The sequence below is a fragment of the Carettochelys insculpta genome, chromosome 3 (assembly GCF_033958435.1).
Source record: "Carettochelys insculpta isolate YL-2023 chromosome 3, ASM3395843v1, whole genome shotgun sequence".
Classification (NCBI taxonomy): Eukaryota; Metazoa; Chordata; order Testudines; family Carettochelyidae; genus Carettochelys; species Carettochelys insculpta.
In genome coordinates, this window is record NC_134139.1 from 78,762,992 (window position 1) to 78,788,914 (window position 25,923).

Sequence of the window (25,923 nt, forward strand, 5' to 3'; positions counted from 1 at the left end):
CTCGTGGGAGGACAGGCGCATGAACACTAACATCCTGGAAGAGTCGAACATGACCAGCATTGAAGCCATTATCATTCATCAACAGCTTCGCTGGACTGGTCATGTGATTCGGATGTGTGATCAGCACCTCCCAAACAGATTGTATTCCAAATTCAAAGGACAGAGGAGCATTGAGGGCCAGCAGAAGCGATATGAGGACATGCTGAAGGCACATATGAAGGGTGTAGCATCGGTATCAACCCTTGGGAGCACCTTGCCCAAGACCGTCCCCAGTGGAGAGCAGTAATCCATGAGGGGGATGATGCAATTTGAGAGGCCCCGCTACAGTGCGGACGAGGAGAGATGGAGAAGAAAATATCGTCAAAAAATGCCCCACTTCCCTTCAACAGCTACTAACACCTGCCTCTTCTGTGATAAGATCTGCAGCTTCAGAATTGGGCTGATCAGCCGTCAATGGACTCACAAATAAGAGAGTGATATGAAGACGTCCTACTCATTATCGTTATCGAGTGATTGCCAAAAGAAAGATATTTTAAAATTAACACAGGCAATCCAAAGCCATCAGACCAGGAAATGTGGCTGAATTACACTTACTATAGGCCTGAATATAATATGCATTGTTCCTTTTCCTATTTGAAAATAGAAGTCATACCTTCTAATCAGAAAACAACTCATGAAACAGACTTATAGAATATCTTCAAGAGCTGATTTGTCCAAGAATGTCACAGGCTTAGGAGAAAATGTTTCTACTGGATGGGTCCACAGTACAGTAAGGTCTTAGAGTACGTGACCCTGCTCTTATGCGGCTGTCGCCAGATTCCTACACTAAACCCTAGAAATGCATGATTTCCAGTTGTGCTTCACTCGCTCCCCAGGGCCGTGGGTCAACCCCCCAGATCTGCATGGCCCCAGCACAGCCCCCCCCCTCCCCCCCAGCTCCGCTCACCACCCACGCATAGCTCCTGCTCACCCCTGGCTCTAGCTCACCCCCCTCAGGCATGACTCCAGCTGAACCTCCCTGGCCCTGGTTCCAACCCCTTTGCCGCCTCACCACCCGTGCGCAGCGCTGGCTCAGCTCCCCCCACCCATTCCCGACTCTGACTTTGGCTCAACCTGCCCTGGTTCCAACCCTCCTGCACACAGCTCTGGTTCCGTCCTCCCACCCCAGTTTAAACCCCCTGCATGTGGCGCTGGTTCAGGAAGAAGCTGCCCCTCTCCCAACCATGTGCACAGCTCTGGTTCAACTCCCCTGCCCTGCCTCAAACCCCCCATGCGCAGCTCCAGTTCAACCCCCCTGCCCTGCTTCAAAGCCCACGTGCTCCAGTTCAAACCCTCCCACTGCCCAGCTCACCACCCGAGCAGGGCTCCGGCTGACCACCCCCCGGACCCCCTGCAGCCTAACCCACCCGACTTAGCTCCCTGCACCCACCTCTCACAGCCCCAACCTGCCACCAGGCTTAACCCACCCCACCACCCCAGGTCTTACCTTTCTGCTGCTTCCCCAGCTGCAGAACGTGTGTTCTGGCAGCAAAAAAGACAGATTCCCACTTATGCGAAATCCGGGTTACGTGAGGGCACGCTGAATGGAACCCTCATGTAACTCAGGATTCTACTGTATGTAATGTACTGTTCCAGGAAGTATATGCCTAGCTAGAAGAAATCTATCATCGTATCTGTACGAAGCCTATGAAAGACTGCTGCATACCTGGGATCAGAAAATGGAACAAAGTTGTGCATATTTATAACTTCTAGTAGTCATAAAAACACTAGCCCTCTGACAAATTTTGCTTAGGTTTTTTTAAGTGAGGCAAACTTAACTTGGTGAGTGATGTATTTCAGTCAACCTTGGCTCCTGTCTAATACCTTTTAAAAAAATCAGAGCATGAGTGTCAGGAAATGCTAAAATTGTGCGGTCAACCTTGACACCTCTTCTGAGTACACCTCACGCTGATCCCTATTTTTCTTTCTACTGGTATATCACAGACAATTGGCATTTTAATAGTGACAGTATTTTCTCCAAAGACATTTTGGTCTAACCTTATTTTGCTGCTCAGAACCATGTAAAGTAAGTATAAAATGTTTAAGTTTCAAGTAATTTGAACTGAGTGGAATGTGAGATGTGTAAGATAAGATGTCTCAGGACAAAAATTATGCTATGCCTCACTTGAATTCTTTTAGTAGCAATTCCCCTGCTCCATTCATTGCAATCAAGATTAGTTCTGTTATAAGTCATTAGCATAATGTAGAGTAGCATAACTAACCACAAGCATCAACATTATCAACATGCAACTGCGGAGGAACAAATCTGTTTGTTTGTAACCCAACCAATGAATCTGCCTTAAATTTTCACAGAAATCAGTGCACACCTAAATCCCCACAAAAAGAACAAACACTTTTTTTTTAACTAAATGCTTTTAATAGAAAACAAAATACAAAATAACTCTTTCCAGAAAGCAGAAGTATTTAATCTTCTCTCCAAATGACAGATTAGGACTTGCTTTCTTTTCTGATCCTGATTTTAAACGCTGACAATTTGTTTCACAAAGTGTTCATATAACAGATATTGCAACATTTTGAGAAAAATCCAACACTGGCAAAGCTGCCTCTGTGGATGCACAATAATTTAGTAATACTATTTTCCTTTTCACTTTGTGACCCCTTCCCCAAAGACTGCCATCTTCCATATGATGAAATATTTTTGGTGAGGTGCAGGCATGGGCTGACATGGCCCTTTCCTGTTAGGAGTCCAAATTTATGCTATTAAATCCCATCATGCTTTCACACACTTCCCCAGTCAGGGTGAGTTATTAATCACACCCAATCCCCACTCTCTCCTACTCCCTCCACCTCCAAAACACAGTGCAACCAGATTTGAAAAATCCCACATGCCTGGACCACAAATCGTTACAAGCAGCTCCAGGAATTAAATGCAAATGATAACACGGAGATGGACTGTTATGTCAGATTTCCCTCCCATTCCTAATGGCTATTTCTTTTTTTAAAACATTACAGTCCAAAACACTTCAGTAGTGCTATTGTTAGCTGTAATGGTTGGGACCGTTGCTGTAAATAGCCATTTTCTTTTAAGGGTCTTAAATTCTGTTTCTCTGCAATACCAGAAAAAAATAAAAGCCAACTGGGCCAGTAGTTACACATATGTGTGCGAGTTCATGCCTCAGCTAATAGTAGGTAGGATGTGCCTATCACTCAATGCAGAATCTTTAAGTGCAGGTCAGCAGCTTGTCCAGTTGGGAATTCCACTTTTCTGGACAAGGCTTTTGGTTGTTCCAAGCTATTGGACAACAAACAGGCTCTCTCTTCCCCGCCCTACCATAATCAGACTAGGTTAAAGTCTTCTGCCATTCCCTCTTCCCATGTCAAGGTTCAACAGCATAGGTCATTTAGTTGCAAAGCCATTCAAAAATATTTGCATCACTCCGAACCTGCCTGCTAAAGGGGAAGAGAAAGAAAGTGTTTCACAGTCAGTAATTTAATCTCAGCTTGTAATGGACTCTGGCATTCAAAACACCCACCCACCTCCCTTTTAAAAAAAAAAAAAAAAAAAAAAATCAATGTTCCTGATTTTCTTGTGCAATTCCAGTCACCAGAAGAAGGTTACAGGCCATAAACTGGACGCTCAGTACATTATTCATCTGCCCAGTATATACACCAACCAGTTCACTGGAAGAACCATCTGCAGGAGCATTGCAATATGTGTTCCGAATGTCCCAAACCCGAATAGAATTGTCCATTGATGCAGAGGCAATCAAACTACTGTCGGGGCTAAAAGTAAGGCTGGTTATGTTATCTGTATGCCCCCTCAGTTCTTTGTAAAGAGTGCCAGATGCCAAGTCCCACAGCTTTAGCCGCTGGTCTTCTCCTGCTGAAGCCAGATACTTACCATTGGGGGAAAATGCAAGTGCTAGCACAGGGCCACGGTGACCTGTGAAGAGGCGCACAGAGTTCCCCTGCTGAGTACTCCATAAGCGCACAGTTTTGTCTGTGGATCCTGTAGCCAAATAGTTGGAATTGGGGTGAAATTTGACACAGTCCACATCTGCTAAATGGCCTGCATATATTCGCAGGGGGTATGTTCGATCGAATGACCAGAGTCTTGCTGTGCGGTCGTGGGAACCACTGGCGAAGTACAGGCTCCAAGGACTGATGTCCAAATCCCAGACAGGGTAGGAATGCCCTTGGTACAACACAGTGTTTGTAAAAGTTCCAAGGTCCCAGTATCTGATGGACATGTCCTCAGAGCAGGATAAAAGTCCTGAACTGTCTGATAGGAACCTTGTGCTGTACACCGGTCCACAATGTCCTCTCAGGATTTTCATTTCTGTACCTACATTGCTGTCATCTTCTTCCTGGACAGAGGAGGGGGGGAAAAAAACACGGTATATTTATTTGTTCAGCAAGGAGCAACAAGTGCAAAGCAGGCAGGAGTGATCTCTTAGGATCCTTCCCCTTGACTTCAGAGTTACAGATGTGTGCTCTGTGTAACACAGCAAAGTCCACTTCTCAAGCATGTTTTCTCCATACTGTATCTTATGTGAACATACCAGAAAGGTTGTGGTTTTATCTTCACTTTCCATATTCCCCATTCCCATCCCTGGTGGTGTCTTAAACATAGGTTTGGCTACATAGTGACATTCAGGAAGGTTAATCAAAATAAATAAATAAAGTGGATTACTTAAACCACACTCAGAACTCTCTTATTCAGAATCAAGGTGGCCTTAATTTGGTTTATTTTAGTGCACTTTCAAAGCAAATTAAACTAAATCAAATTAAAGAGAGACAGTGTGAGAGGTAATGTCTTTTATTGGGGACAAACATGGCTGCAACAACACTGTGTAACCCAAATTAAGGCCACTTCAGTTCTGAATAAGAATTCCAGACAAGGGCTTCATGTGGTTTAGTTAGTCCACTTTAATGTCATGCCTTTACTAAATTCGCTTTAACTTTACAGAATGCTCTGTGCAGACAAAGCAAAATGATATTAAAATAGACGAGACAGGCTATATTAAGAGGTATTTTTTCCAAATTTCTTCTCCTTTGGCACACTTGCTAAACTCATTTGGTAATTTCCTACCCACTCTGTAAGCTCTTGGCAATGGTGTGGAAACAGATGTTAGCACCAGATGCTTTGACGTGGTCATTATTGAAAATGAATGTCACTCCGGATAAAAGAAACCCATACTCCCAGCAGAAACCGAAACCAAATGCTACTGTGCATTTCCTCCTCCTGCAGATGTGAGTAGAAATGTAATAGTCACAAATCTTTCCTTCATCAAAGCAACACCTACGGGAATTTTATGACATGGTTTACAGCCAACTGCATCACAGCTATGGGGGTGTAGCATCGAGACTACAGGCTCTAACATGCAATGCTCCCTTTTTAGCCATGTGGTCTTCTCTGCCGTGCATGGAGCACGGCTTGCTGGAGCCTGCAGCGTCTGTGGGCCACCTCTCCATATTAAATGCGACAAAGTTCCCAAAGAGCCAACTAATGTTCCGTATTTTACAGGGCAGTTTTAGTAATTTGTGCAAATGCAAGATTTTAGTTTTATGCTCCCAATTAATGATTTCTAGACTGTCAGCAAGCATGCATCACTTCCTTCAGCAACAGGCTCGTATTCCAGGAACCTTCTTCTGTACTCAAAATGAAATAAAATAAAAAATAAAAAAAATTCACCCAGATATTCATATACCACAAATCTTTCACTGGTTGAGGCCTGGCGTTCTATTCCTTTGTTTCCCAGCTTCAGACAGGAAATGCTAACCACAAAGAACATTCTGAACTCCATATTGTATTTTTAGTGAGAATTTAACAGAATCAGAGAAATATAGGGCTAGAAGGCACCCCAAAAAGTCCTCAAATCCAGCCCCCTGCCCTGTGGCAGGACCAAGTAAACCTAAACTATCGCTGACAGGTGTTGTCCAACTTGTTTTTAACTGCTTCCAAAGACGGGCAGTCCATGACTTCCCTTGGAAGCCCATTCCAGAGCTTAACTACCTTTACTGTTAGCAAGTTTTCCCTAACATTTAACCTAAACCTTCTTGCAGATTAAGCCCATTACGACTTGTCCTAACGTCACTGGCTATGGAGAACAACTGATCACCATCCATTGTATAAAGTCCTTAACTTATTAGAAGACTTATCAAGTGGCCTCTCATCTTCTTGTCTCAAGACTAAACATGCCCAAGTTTTTCAACCCTTGTTTTTTAAACCTCGTATTATTTTTGTTCTCTCAACTCTGTGCAGCAGTCAGAAAAGTAACAATCAGGCATGAGCTGTCATCAACTGTGAGTGGAATAATGCATTTTCTTTTACTAATTCTACAAAATTACTTCTTCAGATATTAAATATGATAATACATATATTTCTAGGATATGTTGTACCACTGAACATTATCGAGAATATCAATCATCCCTTCCAAAAGGAGTTACTACTGCTGGCTAGGGTAATGTGAACTATTTGTTTCCTCTATATTTCAATATGCAAAATACTGTCGTTTTGCAAGCCAGCTACATACATTGCAAGTGTTCTATTGTGTGTGCAGCACAATCTGAAATAAGAATTTTTAAAGAAAGTATTAAAAAACCTTTCCAAATATAATAATAATATTTGGTATAAGATCTTAACCCAAAACCAAATAAAAATAAAAAAGACTGCTCCCCACTGATGAGTAGAAAATTTTCCCACGCAAGTAAAAGACTTAATTCCTACAGAACTGAAGTGTTTTTATTTTTCAAGCCCTTTTGATTGCAAAGGTTATCTTCCAAAGATGAACCAGTGCAGTTATCACCTTTCTGGGTCTACAGAGAAAGAACTCTAGGTGCCCCTGCTGCTGCTCAAATTTTTCTCTTACAATAGGTGTGGTGAGACATAAAACAAACTGTGGTAAATTTCACTGCTGCTGTTTATAATTCTGTGGGCAGTACTTAAACTGACAAAAATCACTGTGATTTAATTTTATTCTGCCACAACTTGGAAAAGCTATGACCAGCAGATGCAAGGACTTGAGCAGGACCCAAAGCACGCTGAAGGACAGGTAGAATAGCAGAGACTCTCCATTTCCCTGCACACATACATGCATGCACAGGGCAACAGCAGCAAGGCTTGGGGAGAAAATAATTAAAGCTATGGCATATTGCCTGAAACTAACAGGAGGTGATTGTGTGTGTGTGTAAATATGCACACATACATCTTTTCTTTCACGGGACAATTTTTTAAAGTATTGTCCCTAGACCCAGTCTGTTTTTATCAATTTTGGGAACATTATTTAAAATCCCTGAAACTATTCTTTTTTAAATGACCAACATTTCATCCTCAAGCCTTTCAAGCCAGTCACATGTTGGGAAAAAATCCAAACCCAGCCCCATGCCTTCTGCCCTGCAGCATTTAGGAAATGAGGCAAGCCTCAAGATCTTAACTGGGAACAACGTTGGGACAAAGCAGCATTTCACACTTCCACCCCAGCCTGCCACCATCAGATTATCCTGGACACCCACGACCTCTCTCTTGCCCTGCAGATCTCCTAAGGCAGGGCTGAGCAGTAATTTTTGATGGTGGGGGGAGCACGCCAAGAATTTGTAAGGGGGTCAAGGATTGCTGTCTTCCAAGATATTAATGGAAAAGGTACAGGGTCTGGGATGGGGGTTGGGTGCAGGAGAGAGACTGGGGTAAGGGACTGGAGGGCAGGAAGCGGTTTGGGGTCTGGGTGGGAGTTTGGGTGAAGGAGGGGGTTGTGTGCCAGAGAGGATTATGAGCTGGAGCAGGAGTACAGGAGGAGGTGCAGGGTCTGAGTGGGGGCTGTGTCCTGAGGCAGGACATTGGGGTGCAGGGTCCATGAAGGGTTATGGGTGCAGGAGCAGGGGTGCAGGGGATTTTGGTGCTCACCCCAGATGGCTCCCAGTCAGTGGCCAAAGGATACATTTAGGCAGGCTCCCTGAACCCCACACGCCTCTCAAAATGGCCAGAGGTGGGAGGCCCGTGCATCCCCGTGCTGCATGCCCTTGGCTGAGGGTGTGCGTAGCCCATGCGCTACCTGCACTGCAAGCATGGTCCAGGCAGCTCTCATTGGCTGCTTTCTGGCCAATGGGAGCTGCATGACTGTGCCGGGGGCGGCGCGCAGAAAGTGTATGAAAGACCCCTCTCTCCAGGGCTCATGCTGCACACGGACCCACAGCTGGCTGTTTTGAGCGACATGCAGCACAACAGGCAGGAAGCCTGTCCAAGGCTCCTGCCGGGCCACAGAACTGTGGCAGGCCATCTGTGTCCTGCAGGCCATATTTTGCCTGTCCCATCCTCAGGTGTTCACTAGGGAAGCCCCATTCCTGCCTCCTTCTCCACGGTAGGAGATGGCACTTCCTTTGTCTTCAGGGTGTTTTCTCCAATGTTCCTCCCACCTGGTACCCAGTGGCTGCTAACTCTTCTCCTCCACCCCTGCAACCCCTGCCACTCAGCGTGCTCAGAGCAGAATTTAAGCAGAGCTGAGTTTACATCAGAGTCTAGAAGCAGCCAGTCCTACAGCTTGCAACAAAAAGCAGCATTTTTGCTGTTGATTTAGGTAGTCCTAGTGGCTTACAAGGCAACACTGCAAAGAGGACAATTATGAGGCTATTTGCACAGCTGAAAAATCATGTTTTACACCGGACTGTTAATATACAGTGAAATGAGAGAATATGAATACAAAACCTATTGCTCACGTGATTATAAAGCCAATGAACTCGCCTTATTCCAAAGGGCAGGCTCAAGCCTCCAGTACTCTCCAAAGATGAGACATCGCCAGCATGCCTGGGCATTACTCAGCATAAGGAACTTACTTTTCCCACCCTGTAAATCCAACCTGCTAAAAGCCTTTTGACCCTATTAATTTTAGGGCATTGTGCCAACTAAAGGCAACTGCACTTCGGTAACACTCCCGCCGTGGAAATTATTTTCATAGTTGAGCGTCTCAATGAAAATACTGATTGTGCACCACTAATGCAGTTACAGCAAACAGTCCATTGAAGAGTGGTACAATCTTACACTTTTTACATTGTGAGAAACTGAACTTAGTCATTTAGTTTACCATAATTTAGGGGAAAAAAAGCTGAAGGCAAATTATTTCAGGCACTCAAGAAACCCAAAACTCTCCCCCAAATCAAAGTATCTAAAGTGAGTGGAGAGAGCAGGCGGAAAGAAAAACAGAGACAATGCAGAAATCCTGTACCCCTAAAGTCAGGCACCACTGACTGTTCTGGAGCATTCAGCTCTGCAGCATCCAGAAGCTTTCTATCTATGTTACCCTGTGCACTGTACATTTTGTATAGCCATAGACATTTATACCTCAACAGCTCTCCCAGCTGCAGCCTTTCCTTTCACTATCACGTGAGCACGACAGCTGTGACCTGCCAGGATGCTCTTGCACTGCCTACACAGGTATTTATGGCCACCAGTCCACTTATCTCTGAATGTCTGTTCCCATGTTTGAACTCCTGGAAGCCTGTGGCAGCATATTTGCGCAGGGGAGGACTCCGCATTCTGGAATTTTTTCTCTTTCTAGTTCAGAGTTTGGCAGTCTTACGACACGTTGCAAGTGCGTTCATCTCAGGTTTTGCCTGAAGTTTGGGCCTGCTGTCAGAATGGTCTGGGGGTTTTTTTGGGTCAGTGGTGAAGGGGTTGGGGCTGAAATTGTTTGGACATGTGCTACGCTTTGACAAGGTATTATTTTAACTTTGCATGCCACTCTTACAATGGACGCAAATGTTAAATAATCAGGCAAGAGCCATCTGTACCCAGACTTCCCAAGCCATTTCAGAATTTGCCAGCAAGAAGCAATATATATTCCAAATACATTGGCAGATTCATGCTATTTAGAAATCAGATATGTAAACAAGGGAATTTACATAGCATAGAGCTGCCTGAAGCCAAGAGGCAACCTGAGGTGACCTGTGTATTTGTTACAGCAGTGATTCAAAGTGACAAGTCCAAGGGACTCCAGAGCCTCATGATAAAGGTAATTCATAGACTGATGTTGGGATAGTCTAAGCTACCTGAAAGGATTAAATCAAGTACTACGCGGTATCACAAAGCTAGCGGTGTTAGTCTGTATCTTTGAGAACAAGAAGAAGTCCTGTGGCACCTTACAGACTGACAGATATTTTGGAGCATAAGCTTTCATGGGTAAAGACCCGCATCATCAGATGGGCAGATGAAGCAGGTCTTTGCCCATGAAAGCTGATGCTCCAAAATATCTGTTAGTCTATAAGGTACTACAGAGTACTGAGCCACACAGCTATGAACCGTGGAAGTTTGCCCCAAGACAAATAACATAATCCCTACTCATAAGTAATGAGGGCTTTGAGTTTTCTTTCCTATTTCAAAGTAAACAGTTCATCACTATCTAGATGCTGCTGGGTTTTCTTTGTAGATGAACAGCAAAACAAGAGGACGCCCTTCCCACAAGCTGGTGAGCACTGCAATGGGAGTGGCCTGGTTTGACAGGGTGATTAAAAGAAAGTCAGAGTAACAAATCCCAATCTATGCACACGCAAGGTGCCATGTGCATGGCTGTAACGGCAGGGCAGAAACGTAGCAACTGAGACTAAATGAAAGGGATGTGAAATAAACTAGATGACAAGGAGTAAAGCGTTGGGCCAGGTATGCAAAGACATATATGGCATTCTCCTCTGAAACATAACTCCAGGCTCTTGCATTTCTACAGAGCAGTTTACCTAATTCAGATAATTCTGCACAATTTCTCTGTATTAGACATTTCTGTGTTGGTGAGTTAAATACAGGATCTCAACCTCTTTGGAGCCTCCCTTGAGACACTCTGGCTTTGTCAACACTACAAAAATAACTTTGAAGTGTGCAACTTTGAAGTTCAGCATTATACAGACCCTACTTCGAAGTTAAACTTCGAAGCAGGGCACTACTCATTCCTGGGAATGGAGTAAGGACTTTGAAGTTGGGATCCCTACTTTGAAGTTAACTTTGAAGGAAGGGAAAATGTGTGTAGACACTGCTGGCTACTTTGAAGCAGTGCTAACTTCGAAGTTAATTCCTAGTGTAGGCGCGCCCTTTGAGAAATGGACCTGGCTCCCACCTCCATGATTCCTCAAACCTGGCCCAGCCCCTTTTTGCTCTCTCCTTTTTCTGTCCATTTTCTATCTCATTGGCTCTTCTGTCTGCTCCATTCCCCCCCCTTGTCTCATTTTCCATGTTAATGTTTTTTGTACTATCTTAACCATTGTTATTGTTTCATTCCTTGTGTATCTCCAGCCCTTGCACTCTCACTCACAAGATGGGTACATGCTACTGGGGTTGGCCTCCACTAGCAGTTCACTGGTGCCAGGCTACATGTGTTTTAATGGCTGAGCCAAGTAAAGTGGGGTCAGGAAAAAAAAACAGCAAAGACTACAGGCTGCTGCCACCTGAGCTTGTCCACACAAAAACTTCCCACAGCTGTCTGGAGTAAGGGCTGCAACAGGGGAAGAGAGGGATGGCAGTAGCAGGGATGTTAATGTTTAACAGGTAAGCTCATCCTGAGCAGATGAGGCTTACCAGTTACAGTTAACCTACAGGAACTGAAGCAGCGCCCCCTCCCCCCATCCCCATCAGCAGAGAGGTTGCTCCACCACAGTCTACCTGGAGCAGCCTTCCTAGCCACCTCACTCATTTAATTGGTGAACTAATTGAACAGGATTTTACATCAGTAGGGAATAGCCTATAGGACATTCATATTGGGGAGGAGCAGATTCAAGGCTATTCAGCTTTTCAGTGTCCTTGCAGATCCTCTGCCCTGTTCCAGGAAGCCCCATCCTCAGCCCAAGTTAGAAAAGATTTCCTTTAGCCTTTCTTGTATTAATAGTCTGCACACATTTCAAAACAGATAAGGTAAAAAATTAGGTAAAAAATAAGGATCTTCCGACCTCCTCATCCACAATGTCACAAGCCAGGTGGATTCGGGACACATCTACAAGATGGGGCTCAGATTTTAACTTCCTGGATCGCAAGCTCCACAGCTTTACACAAGAATTATCAAACCCAGCAGCAAGCAGCTTGCTATCCGACGAGATCTCTGCTGTGTTCAGCAACTGCTCTGTGTTATAGAAGGCATAGAAACATATGGTGGTGAGTGAAGGAGGCCCATCCTTGACTCGCTTAATGCTGTCCTGCAGTAAATCCAGGGCTGCCTCATTCTGCAGTATGGAAGCGGGCATGTCTGTCGTTTCCAGGCCATTGCTTTCATTGCGCGAGGAGCTGCCACTGGCATAGAGCTGGTAATCCGTCCTCTTGGAAGGCTGCACATCCAGGTGAATGTGCAAGGTGAGAACCTTGCAAAGAGCATTGTTGTTGTCACTTTGGAGGTAGCGGAGAAGGTAGTTGTAGCTGTCTTCTTGAAGGCGGATAACGTACTTGTTGTCCAGAAAGGCGCGGAGCTTGAAGTTGGACAGGATGTCTTGAATAGTCAAGGTAGTCTGCAGCTGCTCAATGATATCTTTCTGGCTGGCATTCTGCAAGAACATCCCATGGAAGCGACTGTAGAAACTGTCCACTGTGCTCTTTAGGCCATTTTGGACCATGTTCAGATGGAGGTAGACAAAAAGGGGATATAGAAGAGGCATCACTTCATGGCTGTGCTGGGAATCTGAATCTAAATCAAAACACAACAAGAAGCATTATGGTTTCACGCCATCTATTGTTTTGCTAGGAGCATAAATCAAGACAATTCAAGCAGCCTTCAATGGCATTAGAGAACAAATGCTGATGTCACCTAACAGGGTTGTAGTGAGTCTGTTTCATCTCTGATTTAAAATACATTTTCAATTCATCCCTCAGCCCAAGTTAGAAAACATTCCCTTTAGCCTTTCTTATATTAATAGTCTGCACACATTCCAAAACATATAAGGTAAAAAATAAGGACCTTCGGACCTCCTCATTCATGATGTCGCAAGCCAGGCAGATTCGAGAGACTGAGACTGCCAATATAAAATTAATTTTGGAAAATCTTATTTCTGTTACTAACAGCACTTTCAATTAAGGCCCGTGTATTAAAATACATAGCATAAGCTACACAACAACCAGGATGTCTTTTACGAATTCAGAAGAAAAAAAATTCTTATTTTAAAAGCTCTATGTAGTGAAATAAATGCATCTGAAATCAGTACATCTTCAATTAGTACATCACCAGGCCTCCATTAAGTTTAACATATTATTTTTATTTTTGTAGCTACTTTATTTGGGATGATAGTGTGTGGTTCCCTCAACTCCAGTGCAACTTGCATTTGGTTCTTTTAAATTGTAATTGGAGGATGAGGAACATACGAACAGTTTATTTTGAACACACACTGCCACACGCTGTGCTTCACAGTTTGATTTCTCTCTTTCCTCTCTCTCCTCTTTAGCCAAAACAAATCCCAACAGCAACTTCCAGAACACAGCGTACCATATTTCTGACTGGGATACACTGTACCTTGAAGAGACTGATCTGTTTAACAACTCCACCCCTTCTAAACCAGTGTCCTAAGGTGGTTTTTCTCCCAGGTTCAACTGGCAACAGGGTGCTGTAGCAGGCAGAGCCGTGCCACACATACCAGCATACAGGGCCACAACAGCAATCTACCAGCAACTCAAGGCTCAACCGTTGTGTACGACTGCTTTCAGATCCACAAAATAAAATACGCTTTAAAAGCTTTAAACTGGGGTCTTTTTCACCCCCCTTTTATTTCTTCCTTCTTTTTTCTCTCTGCCTCCTCGCGTCGCGTGCGCCATGTTCTTTCTTTTCAAAAAGGAAAGCAATGGAAAAGAACCCATGTATTCTTCCGATACTTTTCCTTTTCCATTCTACCATTCTGTCTGTCTCGCTGTCTCTTTTCGTAAGCCTCTCCCCTTGGCATTCTTTCTCCCTTCTCATGGACAGGCCATGGACAAGCAATTAGTGCATTCCCAAGCTGAGGCTCTGTTCCATTCCCATGCCACGGAAGTGTTGAGAATAGCAGGACCTCCCTGGTGAAGTGGCTATGATTTGGCAGGAATGGAGGGTGGGGGAGAACAACAGCTGCAAGAGTTGGTCTGGAAGGCAATGCTGAAAAATGCATAATAGCAGCTTTTCAGAGTCACTGAACATAAAGACAGCATGCAGCAAGAAACACCTTGTGGGGGGCGGGGGCTGCACTTGGCAGTCTGCTTACAGGTTACACACTACAGATGCAGAGGCTGAAATAGGTTAAAGTTCAAGTCAAAAGGGGATCAAGCAGGTAAGATCAAGAACAAAAGGGGAAACTGCTCACAGCTGGAGCCTGGAAGGCTGCCTTCAAGGGCACCTGTGAGCCTCAAGCAGGAAGATGCTAGGAAAACTGCATTGCACATTTCCAGAAGGGTACACCAATACGTGAGGTTTACCTGCAATCCTAAAAGGAACATCCACATCTTTCAATACTGTCTCCACCCAGCAAATCACAGAAGCAGGCAATAGTTTGGTACCATTGCTTTATTGGTGGTCACAATAAATTTACAGACCAGCAATACGTATAGTGTGATGGGATATCTTCCCAGCTAACCCTTCTCAACTCCAGTAGGAATAGTAATCCTAACTTAAATATAACTGGAATCAACAGAGCTCATCCTACACCCATGAAGGGTGGCAGCCACATACAACGCTTCCATCTGCTATTTCTTTACTCTTTTTTTCCTGGAAGCCCCTCCCAATTTTTTGACCTGGTGTTAGGAACATTGCCAGCTAGCCCTCCAAAGATCTTTTTGTTTCTAGAAGGGTCAAGTCTTCCTTCTATTTTGGGAGCACACCGTAACAACATTGTTGGCTTCTTCCCCACATCCCCTCATCCAAAAATCTTTGGAGCAATGCTCAGGTAAATGTAAAGGAACACGGTCCCCCTTAAGAGCCAGACACTCAAAAAAAAAAAAAAGTTAAAAGTAGCATCAAGTATTCAGATACCAGAATGTCTGAAAAGTTACAGATAACAGAATTACAACCATACTACATCTACCTCTAAAACAATCCGCCAATTTTAGTGGTGTTACAATCAGTTTCCTTTTTCCATTTTTTTTTTAATATGTTTTTTCCCCATTCTCCTGTTGCTGCATGGAAGATCCACACACATTTGAGGGTAAGCTGACTGATTGAAAAGGGAAACAACAAAACTGACTATGTGTAAAATGCTGTCAAATGCATAGTAAAACTGTAAAAGATAATTCCTCTTGCTAATCTTTCATTTTCAGTAATCTTAAGTGTTAATTTGTTTTACCTGTTTTTAAAGGTGAGTTGACGGAGTCCCTTCACTCACTGGAGCTACAGAACTTCAGATTTAGATGAAAAAGTTACCCATTTGAAAAAGAATTTAAAGACTTTGAACTAACGCTTCACACTCTACAAAATTAAAAATGTATATTGCCTCTCCAGAAGCTGATATCATTCCCCACAGCTGCTTACCTGTGAGAAAATTGCGTAATCGACCAAACTGTACTTCATATTGCTGTGGCTCTGCCAGGCAGGGAGCTGCAGACACTACGTTGGCACAACCAGATTCAGATTGGACTGGGAGAGTAAAAAAAGAATTAGAATCCAATGGTGTTTGTATCCGAAAGTGTCAAAATTCACACCACAGAATCAAACAAAATGCAACCAACAATACAACAGTTCAGGATGAATGTGGGTTGTGTACTCCAAAGCATTTGATAAGGTCTCTTGGGGCATGTGACAAAATAATAATCCAGAAACACACAAACTAGGAAAAACTGAAAAGTACAAAAGGTTGCTTGTGTTAAATACGGTACTGAAAGCCTGACAAGAAACAATACAATTACTTGCCCACAGCTTAACTTTCAAATACAGCACAAAGTTCTCTGTCTGAAAACACCGTTACAGAGCTCTCTAGCTGAGTGGTTTTTGACTGGTGTGCCAGGAGAACGGTCCAAGAGTGCTGCGAAATTTCATCAATTTTCCCTCGCTGCTGCTCTTTGCAGAGCCCTAGCAGGGGGAAACTGACGACTCCCTGTCGGCTGGGGCTCAAGCAGCAAGGCTGCCAGCTCCCTGCTGTGGCAAGGGGGGAGAGGAGGAGCGTGGGAACCTGTTGAAGCTGGGATGCGGTTTAAATGCCGCATTCAGGCTCCAACCAGGCTGGTGGAGAGGGGCAATGTTAATGAGCAATCAATTCAGCTGAAAAAAGCATGTGCGCCGTGGAATGGTTTGTCTCACTGAAGTATTGCTGAAAAGATTGGGAACCACAGCTTTAGACTGTCACTAGTTAACCCACCACAGTTGTAGAACTCTGAGTACTAAGACAAGTTGTTCTTGTTGAAGCAAACTTGTGCGTCTCTCTCTAATCTACCACATGAAATGAGCAATCCCCAGAGAACTGGAGTTCCACAATATTAAATCAGATTCTCAGGTTTCTCAAATATATGGCCTGTTCACATATTACTGTGTATCTGTATTGCAGCAGTGTCTAGAAATCCCAGTCAAGAATCAGGACCCATAAATTCACACCTTCACTTGGACAAACACCAAGTTTTTATCGAAGTTCAGCCTTGTGCTCTCATGTTCACGTGGGCCTCATCGTATAGTAGAGCTGCATCAACCAACTGATTTAGACAGTACCTTCTGACCTGCCTACATGATACAAAATACTAGGTACAGTAAACTCTTTCATATCCAGCAGCCCCAGGCCTGGGAGGTTGACAGATATTGAAATAATCTGGACAACAGAGAGGCATACCTAGCAATACATAACACTTAAAAAAACAAGATTAGATATTAAGAAAAACAAAAATGTATGCAGAGTATTTTATTTACCAACAACAGTAGTATTGTATGCTGTAAACTTACACTGTATTTGCTGTATTTATCGCTATACTATATTTATTGAAAATGTAACTAAAATTTACTTATTAGAGTATTATGTTATATATTACATTATATTTTGGTTTTTTTTTTTAAAATATCAATATTAACTTTGGCAAAGATAGCTCTGAAGTATATAAAGAAGGATCCAAAACCACAACTTTCCACCTCCACACCTATACACTGCTCTCCGTGATACTCTAAGGCCAAGCATATGGTATTTGTACACTATTAAAATGTGCGTGTCAAAATGTAAGTTTTAAAATTTCTCATGTCCAGATTCTTGTGCTTTTCCTTCTCCCCTATGTTTCTTTATACTATATTCTATATCTCTTATGAACTTACCATGCCCTCTTTCCTTCTCTCTCTCTTATTCAAGTTTCTACTCTCCTACATCATCATCTTCCCATCTGTTTGCTAGCCAATCCCGAAAATGTTTTTGGTCAGTCTCTGTTATTAACGCTGCCCTGTCATCCTGCTCTCCCTTCCAACTTCCTGCTCTGCCACATTCATAGCACTCAGGTATTACAGGCCTGCTGGTCTATAGCAAAGTTGCCAGTTTCCACATGCTGCAGAAAGACAGGCCAGTCACCAGTTTACTCACTGCTTTGCACTGAAAAGAAATGGAGGAGTTGAACCAAGATTCTCATGCACCCCAGCATTACTCTCACTGCTCCTTTATAACGAGCAGGCAAATCTATCAGTTTAGGGCAGATGAGGGAACCTCTGGACCACAGCTTATCTGGATCCAGCTCCCAAAGCTTGGGTCTTCCCTCCTCAGCATCTGGCCCACGGCTCATGCCGCATGCATGGAGTCCCAAGCCTTAGGGGCTGGATTAGGCAGGCTGGGGCCAGATCCAGCCCACAGGATCTGCCTAGGGGGGCAGAGATGGGCAGGAAGCAGTACTGCCACCTGTGCTGCTGCTGTTCCTACTCACCCACCCCTGGCCGTGGGGGGAAGAGCAGCCCATGGCTCCCTGGAGAGGCTTTTCTCCCCACCTCTCCCACGATTTCTGGCCAATCAGAGCAAGAGGAGGGCAGTGCCTGGGAGAGGCAGGGAGAACAGCCTCTCTAGGCAGCGTTTCTTCTCACTGCTGTTCTTCCAGCCAGGAGAGGGGGAAGCAGCTGTGATGCACGGAGGTGAGTGTCGCCGCACTGCCCAGACTCCCCAGCCCTACTCTGCAGCTGCCCAGACCCCCCCACCCTCAGCCTGATCCTGTACCCTCCCTCCAACACCCAACCTACCTCCACCCCACTCCTGACCCCCTTGCCCCCCACTTCTCCCTGCCTTCTTATGCACCTTACTTCCCATAAGAGGGCAGCACCTACCTGCTGGAGCTCCAGGGTGGCGGGGCCTCTGCACAGTGTAGAGAAATGGTGTGCACTGGTGCCCCAATTTGGCAATGGGAGCGAAACAGGGCAGTACCTGCACAGATCACTGCCCTGTCATGCAGGAACCGCTTCCCACTTGCCAGGCAGAGCCTGCAGGCCACTTGCACGGAGCTGGCTTCCAAGGCTCGGGGCTCCTCCACAAAGCAGCATGAGCCAACTAGTGCTGGCGCTCCAGCCACGGTTCCCCTCTCCCCCCACACCTGCAGCGCAAGTGCCAGCTTGTGCCCCTGCCGTGGGTAGAAAGGAGCCCAGAGCCTCCCGGGACGTGTGTTCTCCACTCCTGCCTTAATGCCTACAGTTCAGATTCTCTGTTAGTGCTCAGATTTACGGCTCAACGAAGTCAACGTTCTCCATTAGAACGGTAATATACAAACTTTGCTCACGTTGACCCAAAAGATCAGAGTTTATAAAATCATCTGCAGTCATCTGAACAGCCCAAAGAGTAGCAGACTCAGTTAGAAAAGTTCTCCCTTTATACGACTCACCCATGGAAGCAAATAATAAAGGTTAAAGGGAAAAAGTCAGCGTCAGCTCTTCGGGAAGTTCCAGTTGGCCCAGCATGAACCTTGGCAATCGGTCCTGATTCTGATTTTCTCTCAGGCAACGGGAATGACCAGTCACACTGTCCATACCACATAGGTACACACTACTGAGTATCACCAATTCTTCCCTTAGCCTTGTGTAACTGACTGACTTTTCAAAACAAGAAAATCCACTTAAATTTAAGACAGAAGCACGTCACCTTTGAGAAATTAACTCGAGAGAAGGCTAATAGGACAGTTATGTTGTTGCGATCTGCTCTCTCAACATTTGCAGTAAAGTTTACAGATAAAGTTTAAACTTTATTATCCAGCATCCCTGAAGCACAGGGCGTGCCAGCTAATCAAATGTGCCAATTACTGGAGTGGGACCACTGCCACCGGCCCCATCTGGGCAGACAACCCTAGCCCCGTTGCCGTCAGATGGCCCTATGTCACCAGCCATGGCATGGCACCCACCAGCAGAGCAGAAACCAGTTAATAGAGCATATCAGTTATCTGAATTCCGGATAACATGGCTTTTACCGTATTACCAATGAGCCAATTATAAGAATTAAGAATTCTAGTTCTTTCCCCTCCTGATATTTTTACACAAGGATCAAGAACTCAATCACTCCCTAAAAACTCCTCTGGAGCTGGGAGAGCTATTTTCAGGTATACAGTAAACTCGTTCATGTCTGGCATTCTATCATCCGAAACTCTCAAATAACTGGCATTTTAACCATAAGTAATTTTTCGTTTTTAAGTATAGTACAGCAAAAGTAAAAATCAAATAAATACAACAAAGACAGTACAATTGTACAGTGTACAATACTACTTTTGTTGGTAAATAAAGAACTCTGCATACATTTTTATTTGATTCTTAACATCTAATCCTGGTTTGTTTGTTTTTTTAGCGTTATGCATTGCTAGGTATGCCTCCTTAGTATACAGAATATGTGAATTTCTGGCAACCTCCTGGCCCCAGGGTTGCTGGATATAAAAGAGTTTACTGTACGTTTCTTCTGAAGGAAACAAAGAGATGATGACCCTATATGCATTTATTTCACTTCAACTCTGACAGTTTCCCTTCCACCCTCTCCATTGGCTAGGACAGCATTGATTGGACATATCTGTTTCCTGAGTTCAGTTCCTGTAAATGGAGCCAGTTACGTGACATGATAATAGAATCAAAGGAACGATCGGAGTGGAAATGATCTCCCTCGTAGTGTTCTACTTTGGCTAACAAAAGTCTGCTCTTTGGCACACATACAAAGGTTGACAACTCTAAAACTTTCCTTTGTCTGTTAGAAAATCAATTTCCCTCACCCACGGTGTGTGTGTGTGTGTATGTGTGTACATATACACGCACACAGACACATTCACACTATTAGAAAAAGCTGCTGTGGGTTCACTTTCCCTTCTGGTCCAATATGCTTCTGGTTCCATAAAGGGCAGAAAAGGAGCTGGGAGGAAGCTCTGTTCCCCAATTTGTATATGGTAATGAAGGCCCTAAAACAGACAAACAGCGAGTGATATATAGTGACTATATCAAACATTTGGGATGCTGAGGCAAAACAATTCTGAAGAAAGGAGGAAAAAGTAGGTGCCAGTATAGGAAAGAAAAGGAAAAGTGTATAAAATCAAAGAAAGAGTATGAAATATATCTAGAAAAAGCAGAATTAACTGTACAAAAGACAAGCAAGAACAGTAAGTAAATGATGAAGAAAATTAATTGGAAGGATTGTTATTTAGAAAACAATATGGGAAAACCAATCAGGGAAACAGATGAACAGGAAAAGCAGGAGAGGATTTTGTTATGGAGTCAGCAGAAGATTTTTAGGAAAAGCATTAAAAACAGTCATTTCAAGTGTACTTCCACAGAAACTTCATTACTGTAATCAAATATTAGTCTACTTATCAGTCTTCAAGACTGAGGCAATCTCCATAGTCAGGGTAGGTTGCAGGATGACCATCTAACCTCCACAGTCTGGATCAGCCCAGTTTCCAGTTTGATATTTGTCTTAAGTCACAAAGAAAGAACTTTCCAGAGGAGAACTTTCTCATCTGGAGAACGGTATAGCTTATGCACACTGTGCTCCCACTGAATATGTTCAGAATGAACTAGTAGTGATCACTTCAACAGGTGACTGCTGACTGCCCAGAGTCTGGGATCTAATGCAAAATGGTAACTGCTTTCTGAATCACCAGCAACAAGATGCATGAGTGAGCAGGAGGATTCACACTAATGAATATACATTTATGTACAGTGCGTGGTGGTCAGTTAAATACACGTCTTCATACTCTCTAATCTAACTTAACTTTTTATCTGCATGCGAAGTAGATTACCCTATAGCACCACAATCCCACCAGCATCTACTTCCATACTTTATGCCACTCAAATTGTGGTTCCCGAGTCCTAATCCCATTGTTACACTGCTTCCCTCTTCACCAATACAGCCTTCAGCAAAATCACTTCATCTTTACCAGTTGGTGGTGAAGATTAAACATAATCATAGGAATGGAGGACTGAAAGTGACCGTGAGATGCCATCAAATTAAATCGCAAGTTATGGCATGACCAAGTAAACCCACAGGTGTTTGCCCAACATACTTCTAAAAAACTCCAATAAGGGGGAGTCCACAGCCCCCCTTGGAACCCTACTCCACATCTTAACTATTCTTATCATTAGAAAGTTTTTCCTAACATCTAACCTAAATCTCCTTTGCTGCAGATTAAGCTCATTACTTCTTGCACTACCGTCAGCAGCCACGGAGAACAATTAATCACTGTCCTCTTTAGTATCAGAGGGGTAGCCAAGTTAGTTTGCATCTTCAAAAACAACAAGATGCATCTGACCAAGTGGGTCTTTGCCCACAAAATCTTATTTTCCAAAATATCTGTTAGTCTCTAAGGTGCCACAGGACTTCTTCTTGTCCTCTTCAGGACAGCCCTTAATGTTACTGAATACTTAACACCCTTTGGTCTCCTTAAAACTAAATAGGATCAGCTTTTTTAACCTCTCCTTATAGGTTAGGTTTTCAAAACTTATTATTTTTGTTGCTCTCTTCCGGACTGTCTCCAGTTTCTCCACAATCTTCTACCGTGTGGTACCAGAACTGGACTCAGTACACCAGCTGAGGCTGCACCAGCGCTGAGCAGAGCAGGACAATTACCCAACTGGACCTTGAATAAAACTACTTTACTATACCCAGAATCACATTAGCCTCTTTTAAAACTGCATCGCATTGTTGTGTTATGTTCAATTTGTGATCCACTGTAAACCTACTATCGCTACTGTCTGAAAATAGCTTGAAGCTGAAAAGCAGTAAACAAACAAACACCAATTACCATTTATCTTAGGTCTATAAAGAGCTGAACCAGCCATTTACCCATAACACGCTGAACTCTACTTTGGTATTATGGTGGGTCTATTCTAGAAATGGAAAAGCTCTATTTTACCATCTGTCATCTCCCTGCCAAATGCAGGACTGTTCAGTAACTAGTGTCTTGTCCAGGCAAACTGTACGTGTCACAAGAAACACAGTTTGTACTATTTCCTTTGGGAGGCTGCCAGTCTAGGACCTCACTGCCAAAAAGCTCCTTCTCCTACCGAACACTCAGATTTTTTTTTTAATTTTACCTCAAAACATGAGTTTCATCCCTTATTTTAACCTTTCCTTCCCACCCCTTGGTGTTTGCATTCTTGAAATATTTGTGGACAGTTCTATAATGAAGCATGTTATAGGATAGACACAGTTTGAAAAAACAAGCAAGCAAGTTCCTGGGGCAGAGGGGTATATGTTGCCAGTGAACCAGACAATGTCACATATCCAGGAGCTCTCAGAAGGGAGAGAGAAAGAGCATGTTAACACTTTCCATTTCAAATCACTGGAGAAGGGGCAATCAATTATCTTTGTCAAGGTCCAAATTTCTTGGTCAATACATAGTTCAGACTCCAGAGATGATGATGATAACAACAATTATATTTTGATTGTTCAAAGTGTCTGCTGGTCTAGCTTTAGCCTGTAGTCTACCTATTGACTACCCCTGACTTGGACCGCTCTTTTGAGGAATGTGGTAGGATCTTTCAAAACTGCATGACAACAACTTGCCAGAGAAACAAACAGCCCTCGTTGTTTTTGATGTATATGATGCTAAACTTCACCAGCACAAAACTGTATTAGGTTTTCCTGTTCATATCCAATTTCCCACTCTTAAATGTTTTCACCATCAGCATATATCAGGTTTCTCCCTTCCATAGAGCATAAATGTGGTTCACAAACTTCCCAGATTAATTAGCTTACTTCTTCTCTACTATTAAATTTCTTCTTCTCTCCACACTTCCATTTGAGACCTTTTCACATTTTACTTACCCTGCTACTCTTTGTAATTCCTCTCAATTTAATATTTGAAAATTTTCCTCTCACAAAAAAAAGTTTCTATATAGAAACTAGGCATTTTCCAGTATTCCTCCCATGAGAATGCACGGGAAACTTACCAGTGAGATTAGCTGCCATCTCTTCAGCATTCTGACACAGCCTCAGCCCTTGTTTTAAGGGACCCTCTGAGTCCACATACTGACGGCGTTTGAGGTAGCAGGACACTGCCATCTGAATCTGTTCTGTGCGTACGCGTTTCATGACCTCCACAAAAAGAAAAGGATGATGGTGAATAAAAATATGATTTACAGGTGGGCTATGTAGCTTTTTCTATAAACAGTACAGGTGGAAACTCGCTAACCCAGCAATCTCTCATCTGGCAACATCTGTAGTCTGGCCTGATTTCAGTTAGACAGATACCCACTTATCACAGGTGTGGCCAAATTTCCTGTGGTCCCATAAAGTTTGTTTACAGCCACCAGTCCTGGCTCTCAGTGTTCTGTGCTGTTATTTAGCTGTAATTTACCCCTAAATGTCTTCTAAGAGACCAGTAAGCAGCGAAAGTGTTGGTAATGTGCTAGACAGTATTGACCTCCTGTTTGGCAAATTCTCTGGTTCAGTCAGGTTCTGAGGATGCAGGACTTGAGAGGTTCAACCTGTATCTGCATCAAACCTGAAGGGAAATAAATGTCTCAACAACTTCCATTACACCAGCAACCACAAAGACAGCTTCTTTGTCTACTGAAGTATTACAGATACCCTTAAGAGGCTTAACTGCTCCTCTCCCAATAGCTCAACATACCTACACACTCAAAGAGTATGAGAAAACTACAGTGGTTGGCTTAAAGATTGTATTCGGCTAATCACAGAATTATAGAACACTTGGACTGGAAGGGACTTTGAGAGGTTATCAAGTCCAGCCCCCTCCCCTCATGGCAGGACCACGTACTGTCCAGACTATCCCTGATAGACATCTATCTAATCTGTTCTTAAATATCTCCAGCGATGGAGATTCCACAACCTCCCTTGGCAATTTATTCCACTGTTTGACCACCCTGACAGTTAGGAACTTTTTCCTAATGTCCAACCTAAACCTCCCTTGCTGCAGTTTAAGCCCATTGCTGGTTCTTCTTGGCCTCTGAGGATAGAAGTAGTAGTTTTCTCCCTCTTCCTTATGACACCCTTTTAGATACCTGAAAACCGCTATCATGTGCCCCCTCAACCTTCTCTCTTCCAAACTAAACAAGCCCAATTCTTTCACCCTTTCTTCATAGGTCACATTCTCCAGACCTTTGATCATTCTCGTTGCTCTTTTCTGGACCCTTTCCAATTTCTCCACATCTTTCTTGAAATGCAGTGCCTAGAACTGGACACGATACTCCAACTGAGGCCTAACCAAGGCAGAGTAGAGCAGAAGAATGACTTCTCATGTCTTGTTCACAACACACCTGTTAATGCATCCCAGAATCATGTTTGCTCTTTTTGCAACAGCATCACACTGTTGACTCATATTTAGCTTGTGGTCCACTATAACCCCTAGATCCCTTTCTGCCATACTGCTTCCTGGACAGTCGCTTCCCATTCTGAATGTGTGAAACTGATTGTTCCTTCCCAAGTGGAGCACTTTGTATTTGTCTTTATTAAACATCATCCTGTTTACCTCAGACCATTTCTATAATTTGTCCAGATCATCCCTTATAAGGTAGCAAAAGAACATCCCTTATATAGAAGCAAAGGCAACTGACAAAGTTAGTCTGTTTAAACTGGATAGTGTCTCTCCCTCAGCCCCTTTTTCACTGTGATGTACAGTAAACTCTTTCTTATCCAGCAGCCTCAGGACTGGGAGGCTGCCGAAGGTTCAAATATTTTGGATACTAAAGATGCATACCTAGCAATGCATAACACTAAAGAAAAACAGATTAGATATTAAGAAACAAACAAAACTATATGCAGAATATTTTATTTACCAGTAACAGTAGTACTGTACAGTGTAAACTTGCACTGTATTTGCTGAATTTATTTGATTTTACTTTTGCTATACTGTACCTATGGAAAAATGTAACTAAAATTTCCTGGCTCTTCAACTTAAACAAAACTGCATACTATATTTATTTTAACTGTCACTATACAGATATTGTGCTTCTATAAAACTTAAGTAAAATTTGCTTTAATTTAATTTTATTTCACCACTTCAAGTTAAACTTAAACTTAACTACAATGCCAGTTATTTGAGAATTCTGGATAACAGAATGCCAGTTAAAATAGAGTTTACTGTATAATGAGGACCTGAAAGCCATGTTTATTCTGCTTGTTTTTTCCCCCCGTAGAATTTCAGGTCCTGGTTAGCCACAAGAATGAATGGTGGTCGGCAAGAAAGGGAACAGATTTTAATCATCCTATTTAAAAATTTTAAAGGAAGTTTAAGGGGCAAGAGCTGGCATTATACAAGTTCTAGAACTTCCAGGACGTCTCTCAGCAAAACCAGAGAAGACCACGGTTAACGTTCCTATTATTTCAAAGGTAAGGAACACAACTCCCCGCACCTCTCTCTCCTTTGCCCTACTGCATCCAGCCATCCCTCTCCCACACATCTTTTTGGACCTTCCCTCTACAAAAATCAGCAATACAAGTTAATTAGAAATCCTCGGTCTTAATCTGTCAGTGAATTTTGCTAACATTTCCAGGTTCTCCTAGCTTCATAAAAGGAGGTGTCTGCCGCTATTTGCATCAGCCTATAGTTTGTGACAAACCAAACTGAGGTCATACACCCCTCACCCA

The 25,923-nt window shown here is 43.3% G+C and overlaps 1 protein-coding gene across 2 annotated transcripts in view; it reads right to left on the reverse strand.

The window, feature by feature from the left end:
• Positions 1-2,405: 2,405 nt before the first annotated feature.
• The window catches only part of TAF5L (TATA-box binding protein associated factor 5 like), a 30,498-nt gene continuing 6,980 nt past the window's right edge, over positions 2,406-25,923 (reverse strand). For both annotated transcript variants that reach the window (XM_074990189.1, XM_074990190.1), the window contains 4 exons: positions 23,265-23,409; positions 15,444-15,548; positions 11,923-12,647; positions 2,406-4,367 (listed from right to left, as the gene is read on the reverse strand). In XM_074990189.1, the coding sequence (XP_074846290.1) occupies positions 3,570-4,367; positions 11,923-12,647; positions 15,444-15,548; positions 23,265-23,406 (1,770 nt within the window). In that variant the 5' untranslated portion in view covers positions 23,407-23,409 and the 3' untranslated portion in view covers positions 2,406-3,569. The remainder of the gene's footprint in view (positions 4,368-11,922; positions 12,648-15,443; positions 15,549-23,264; positions 23,410-25,923) is intronic.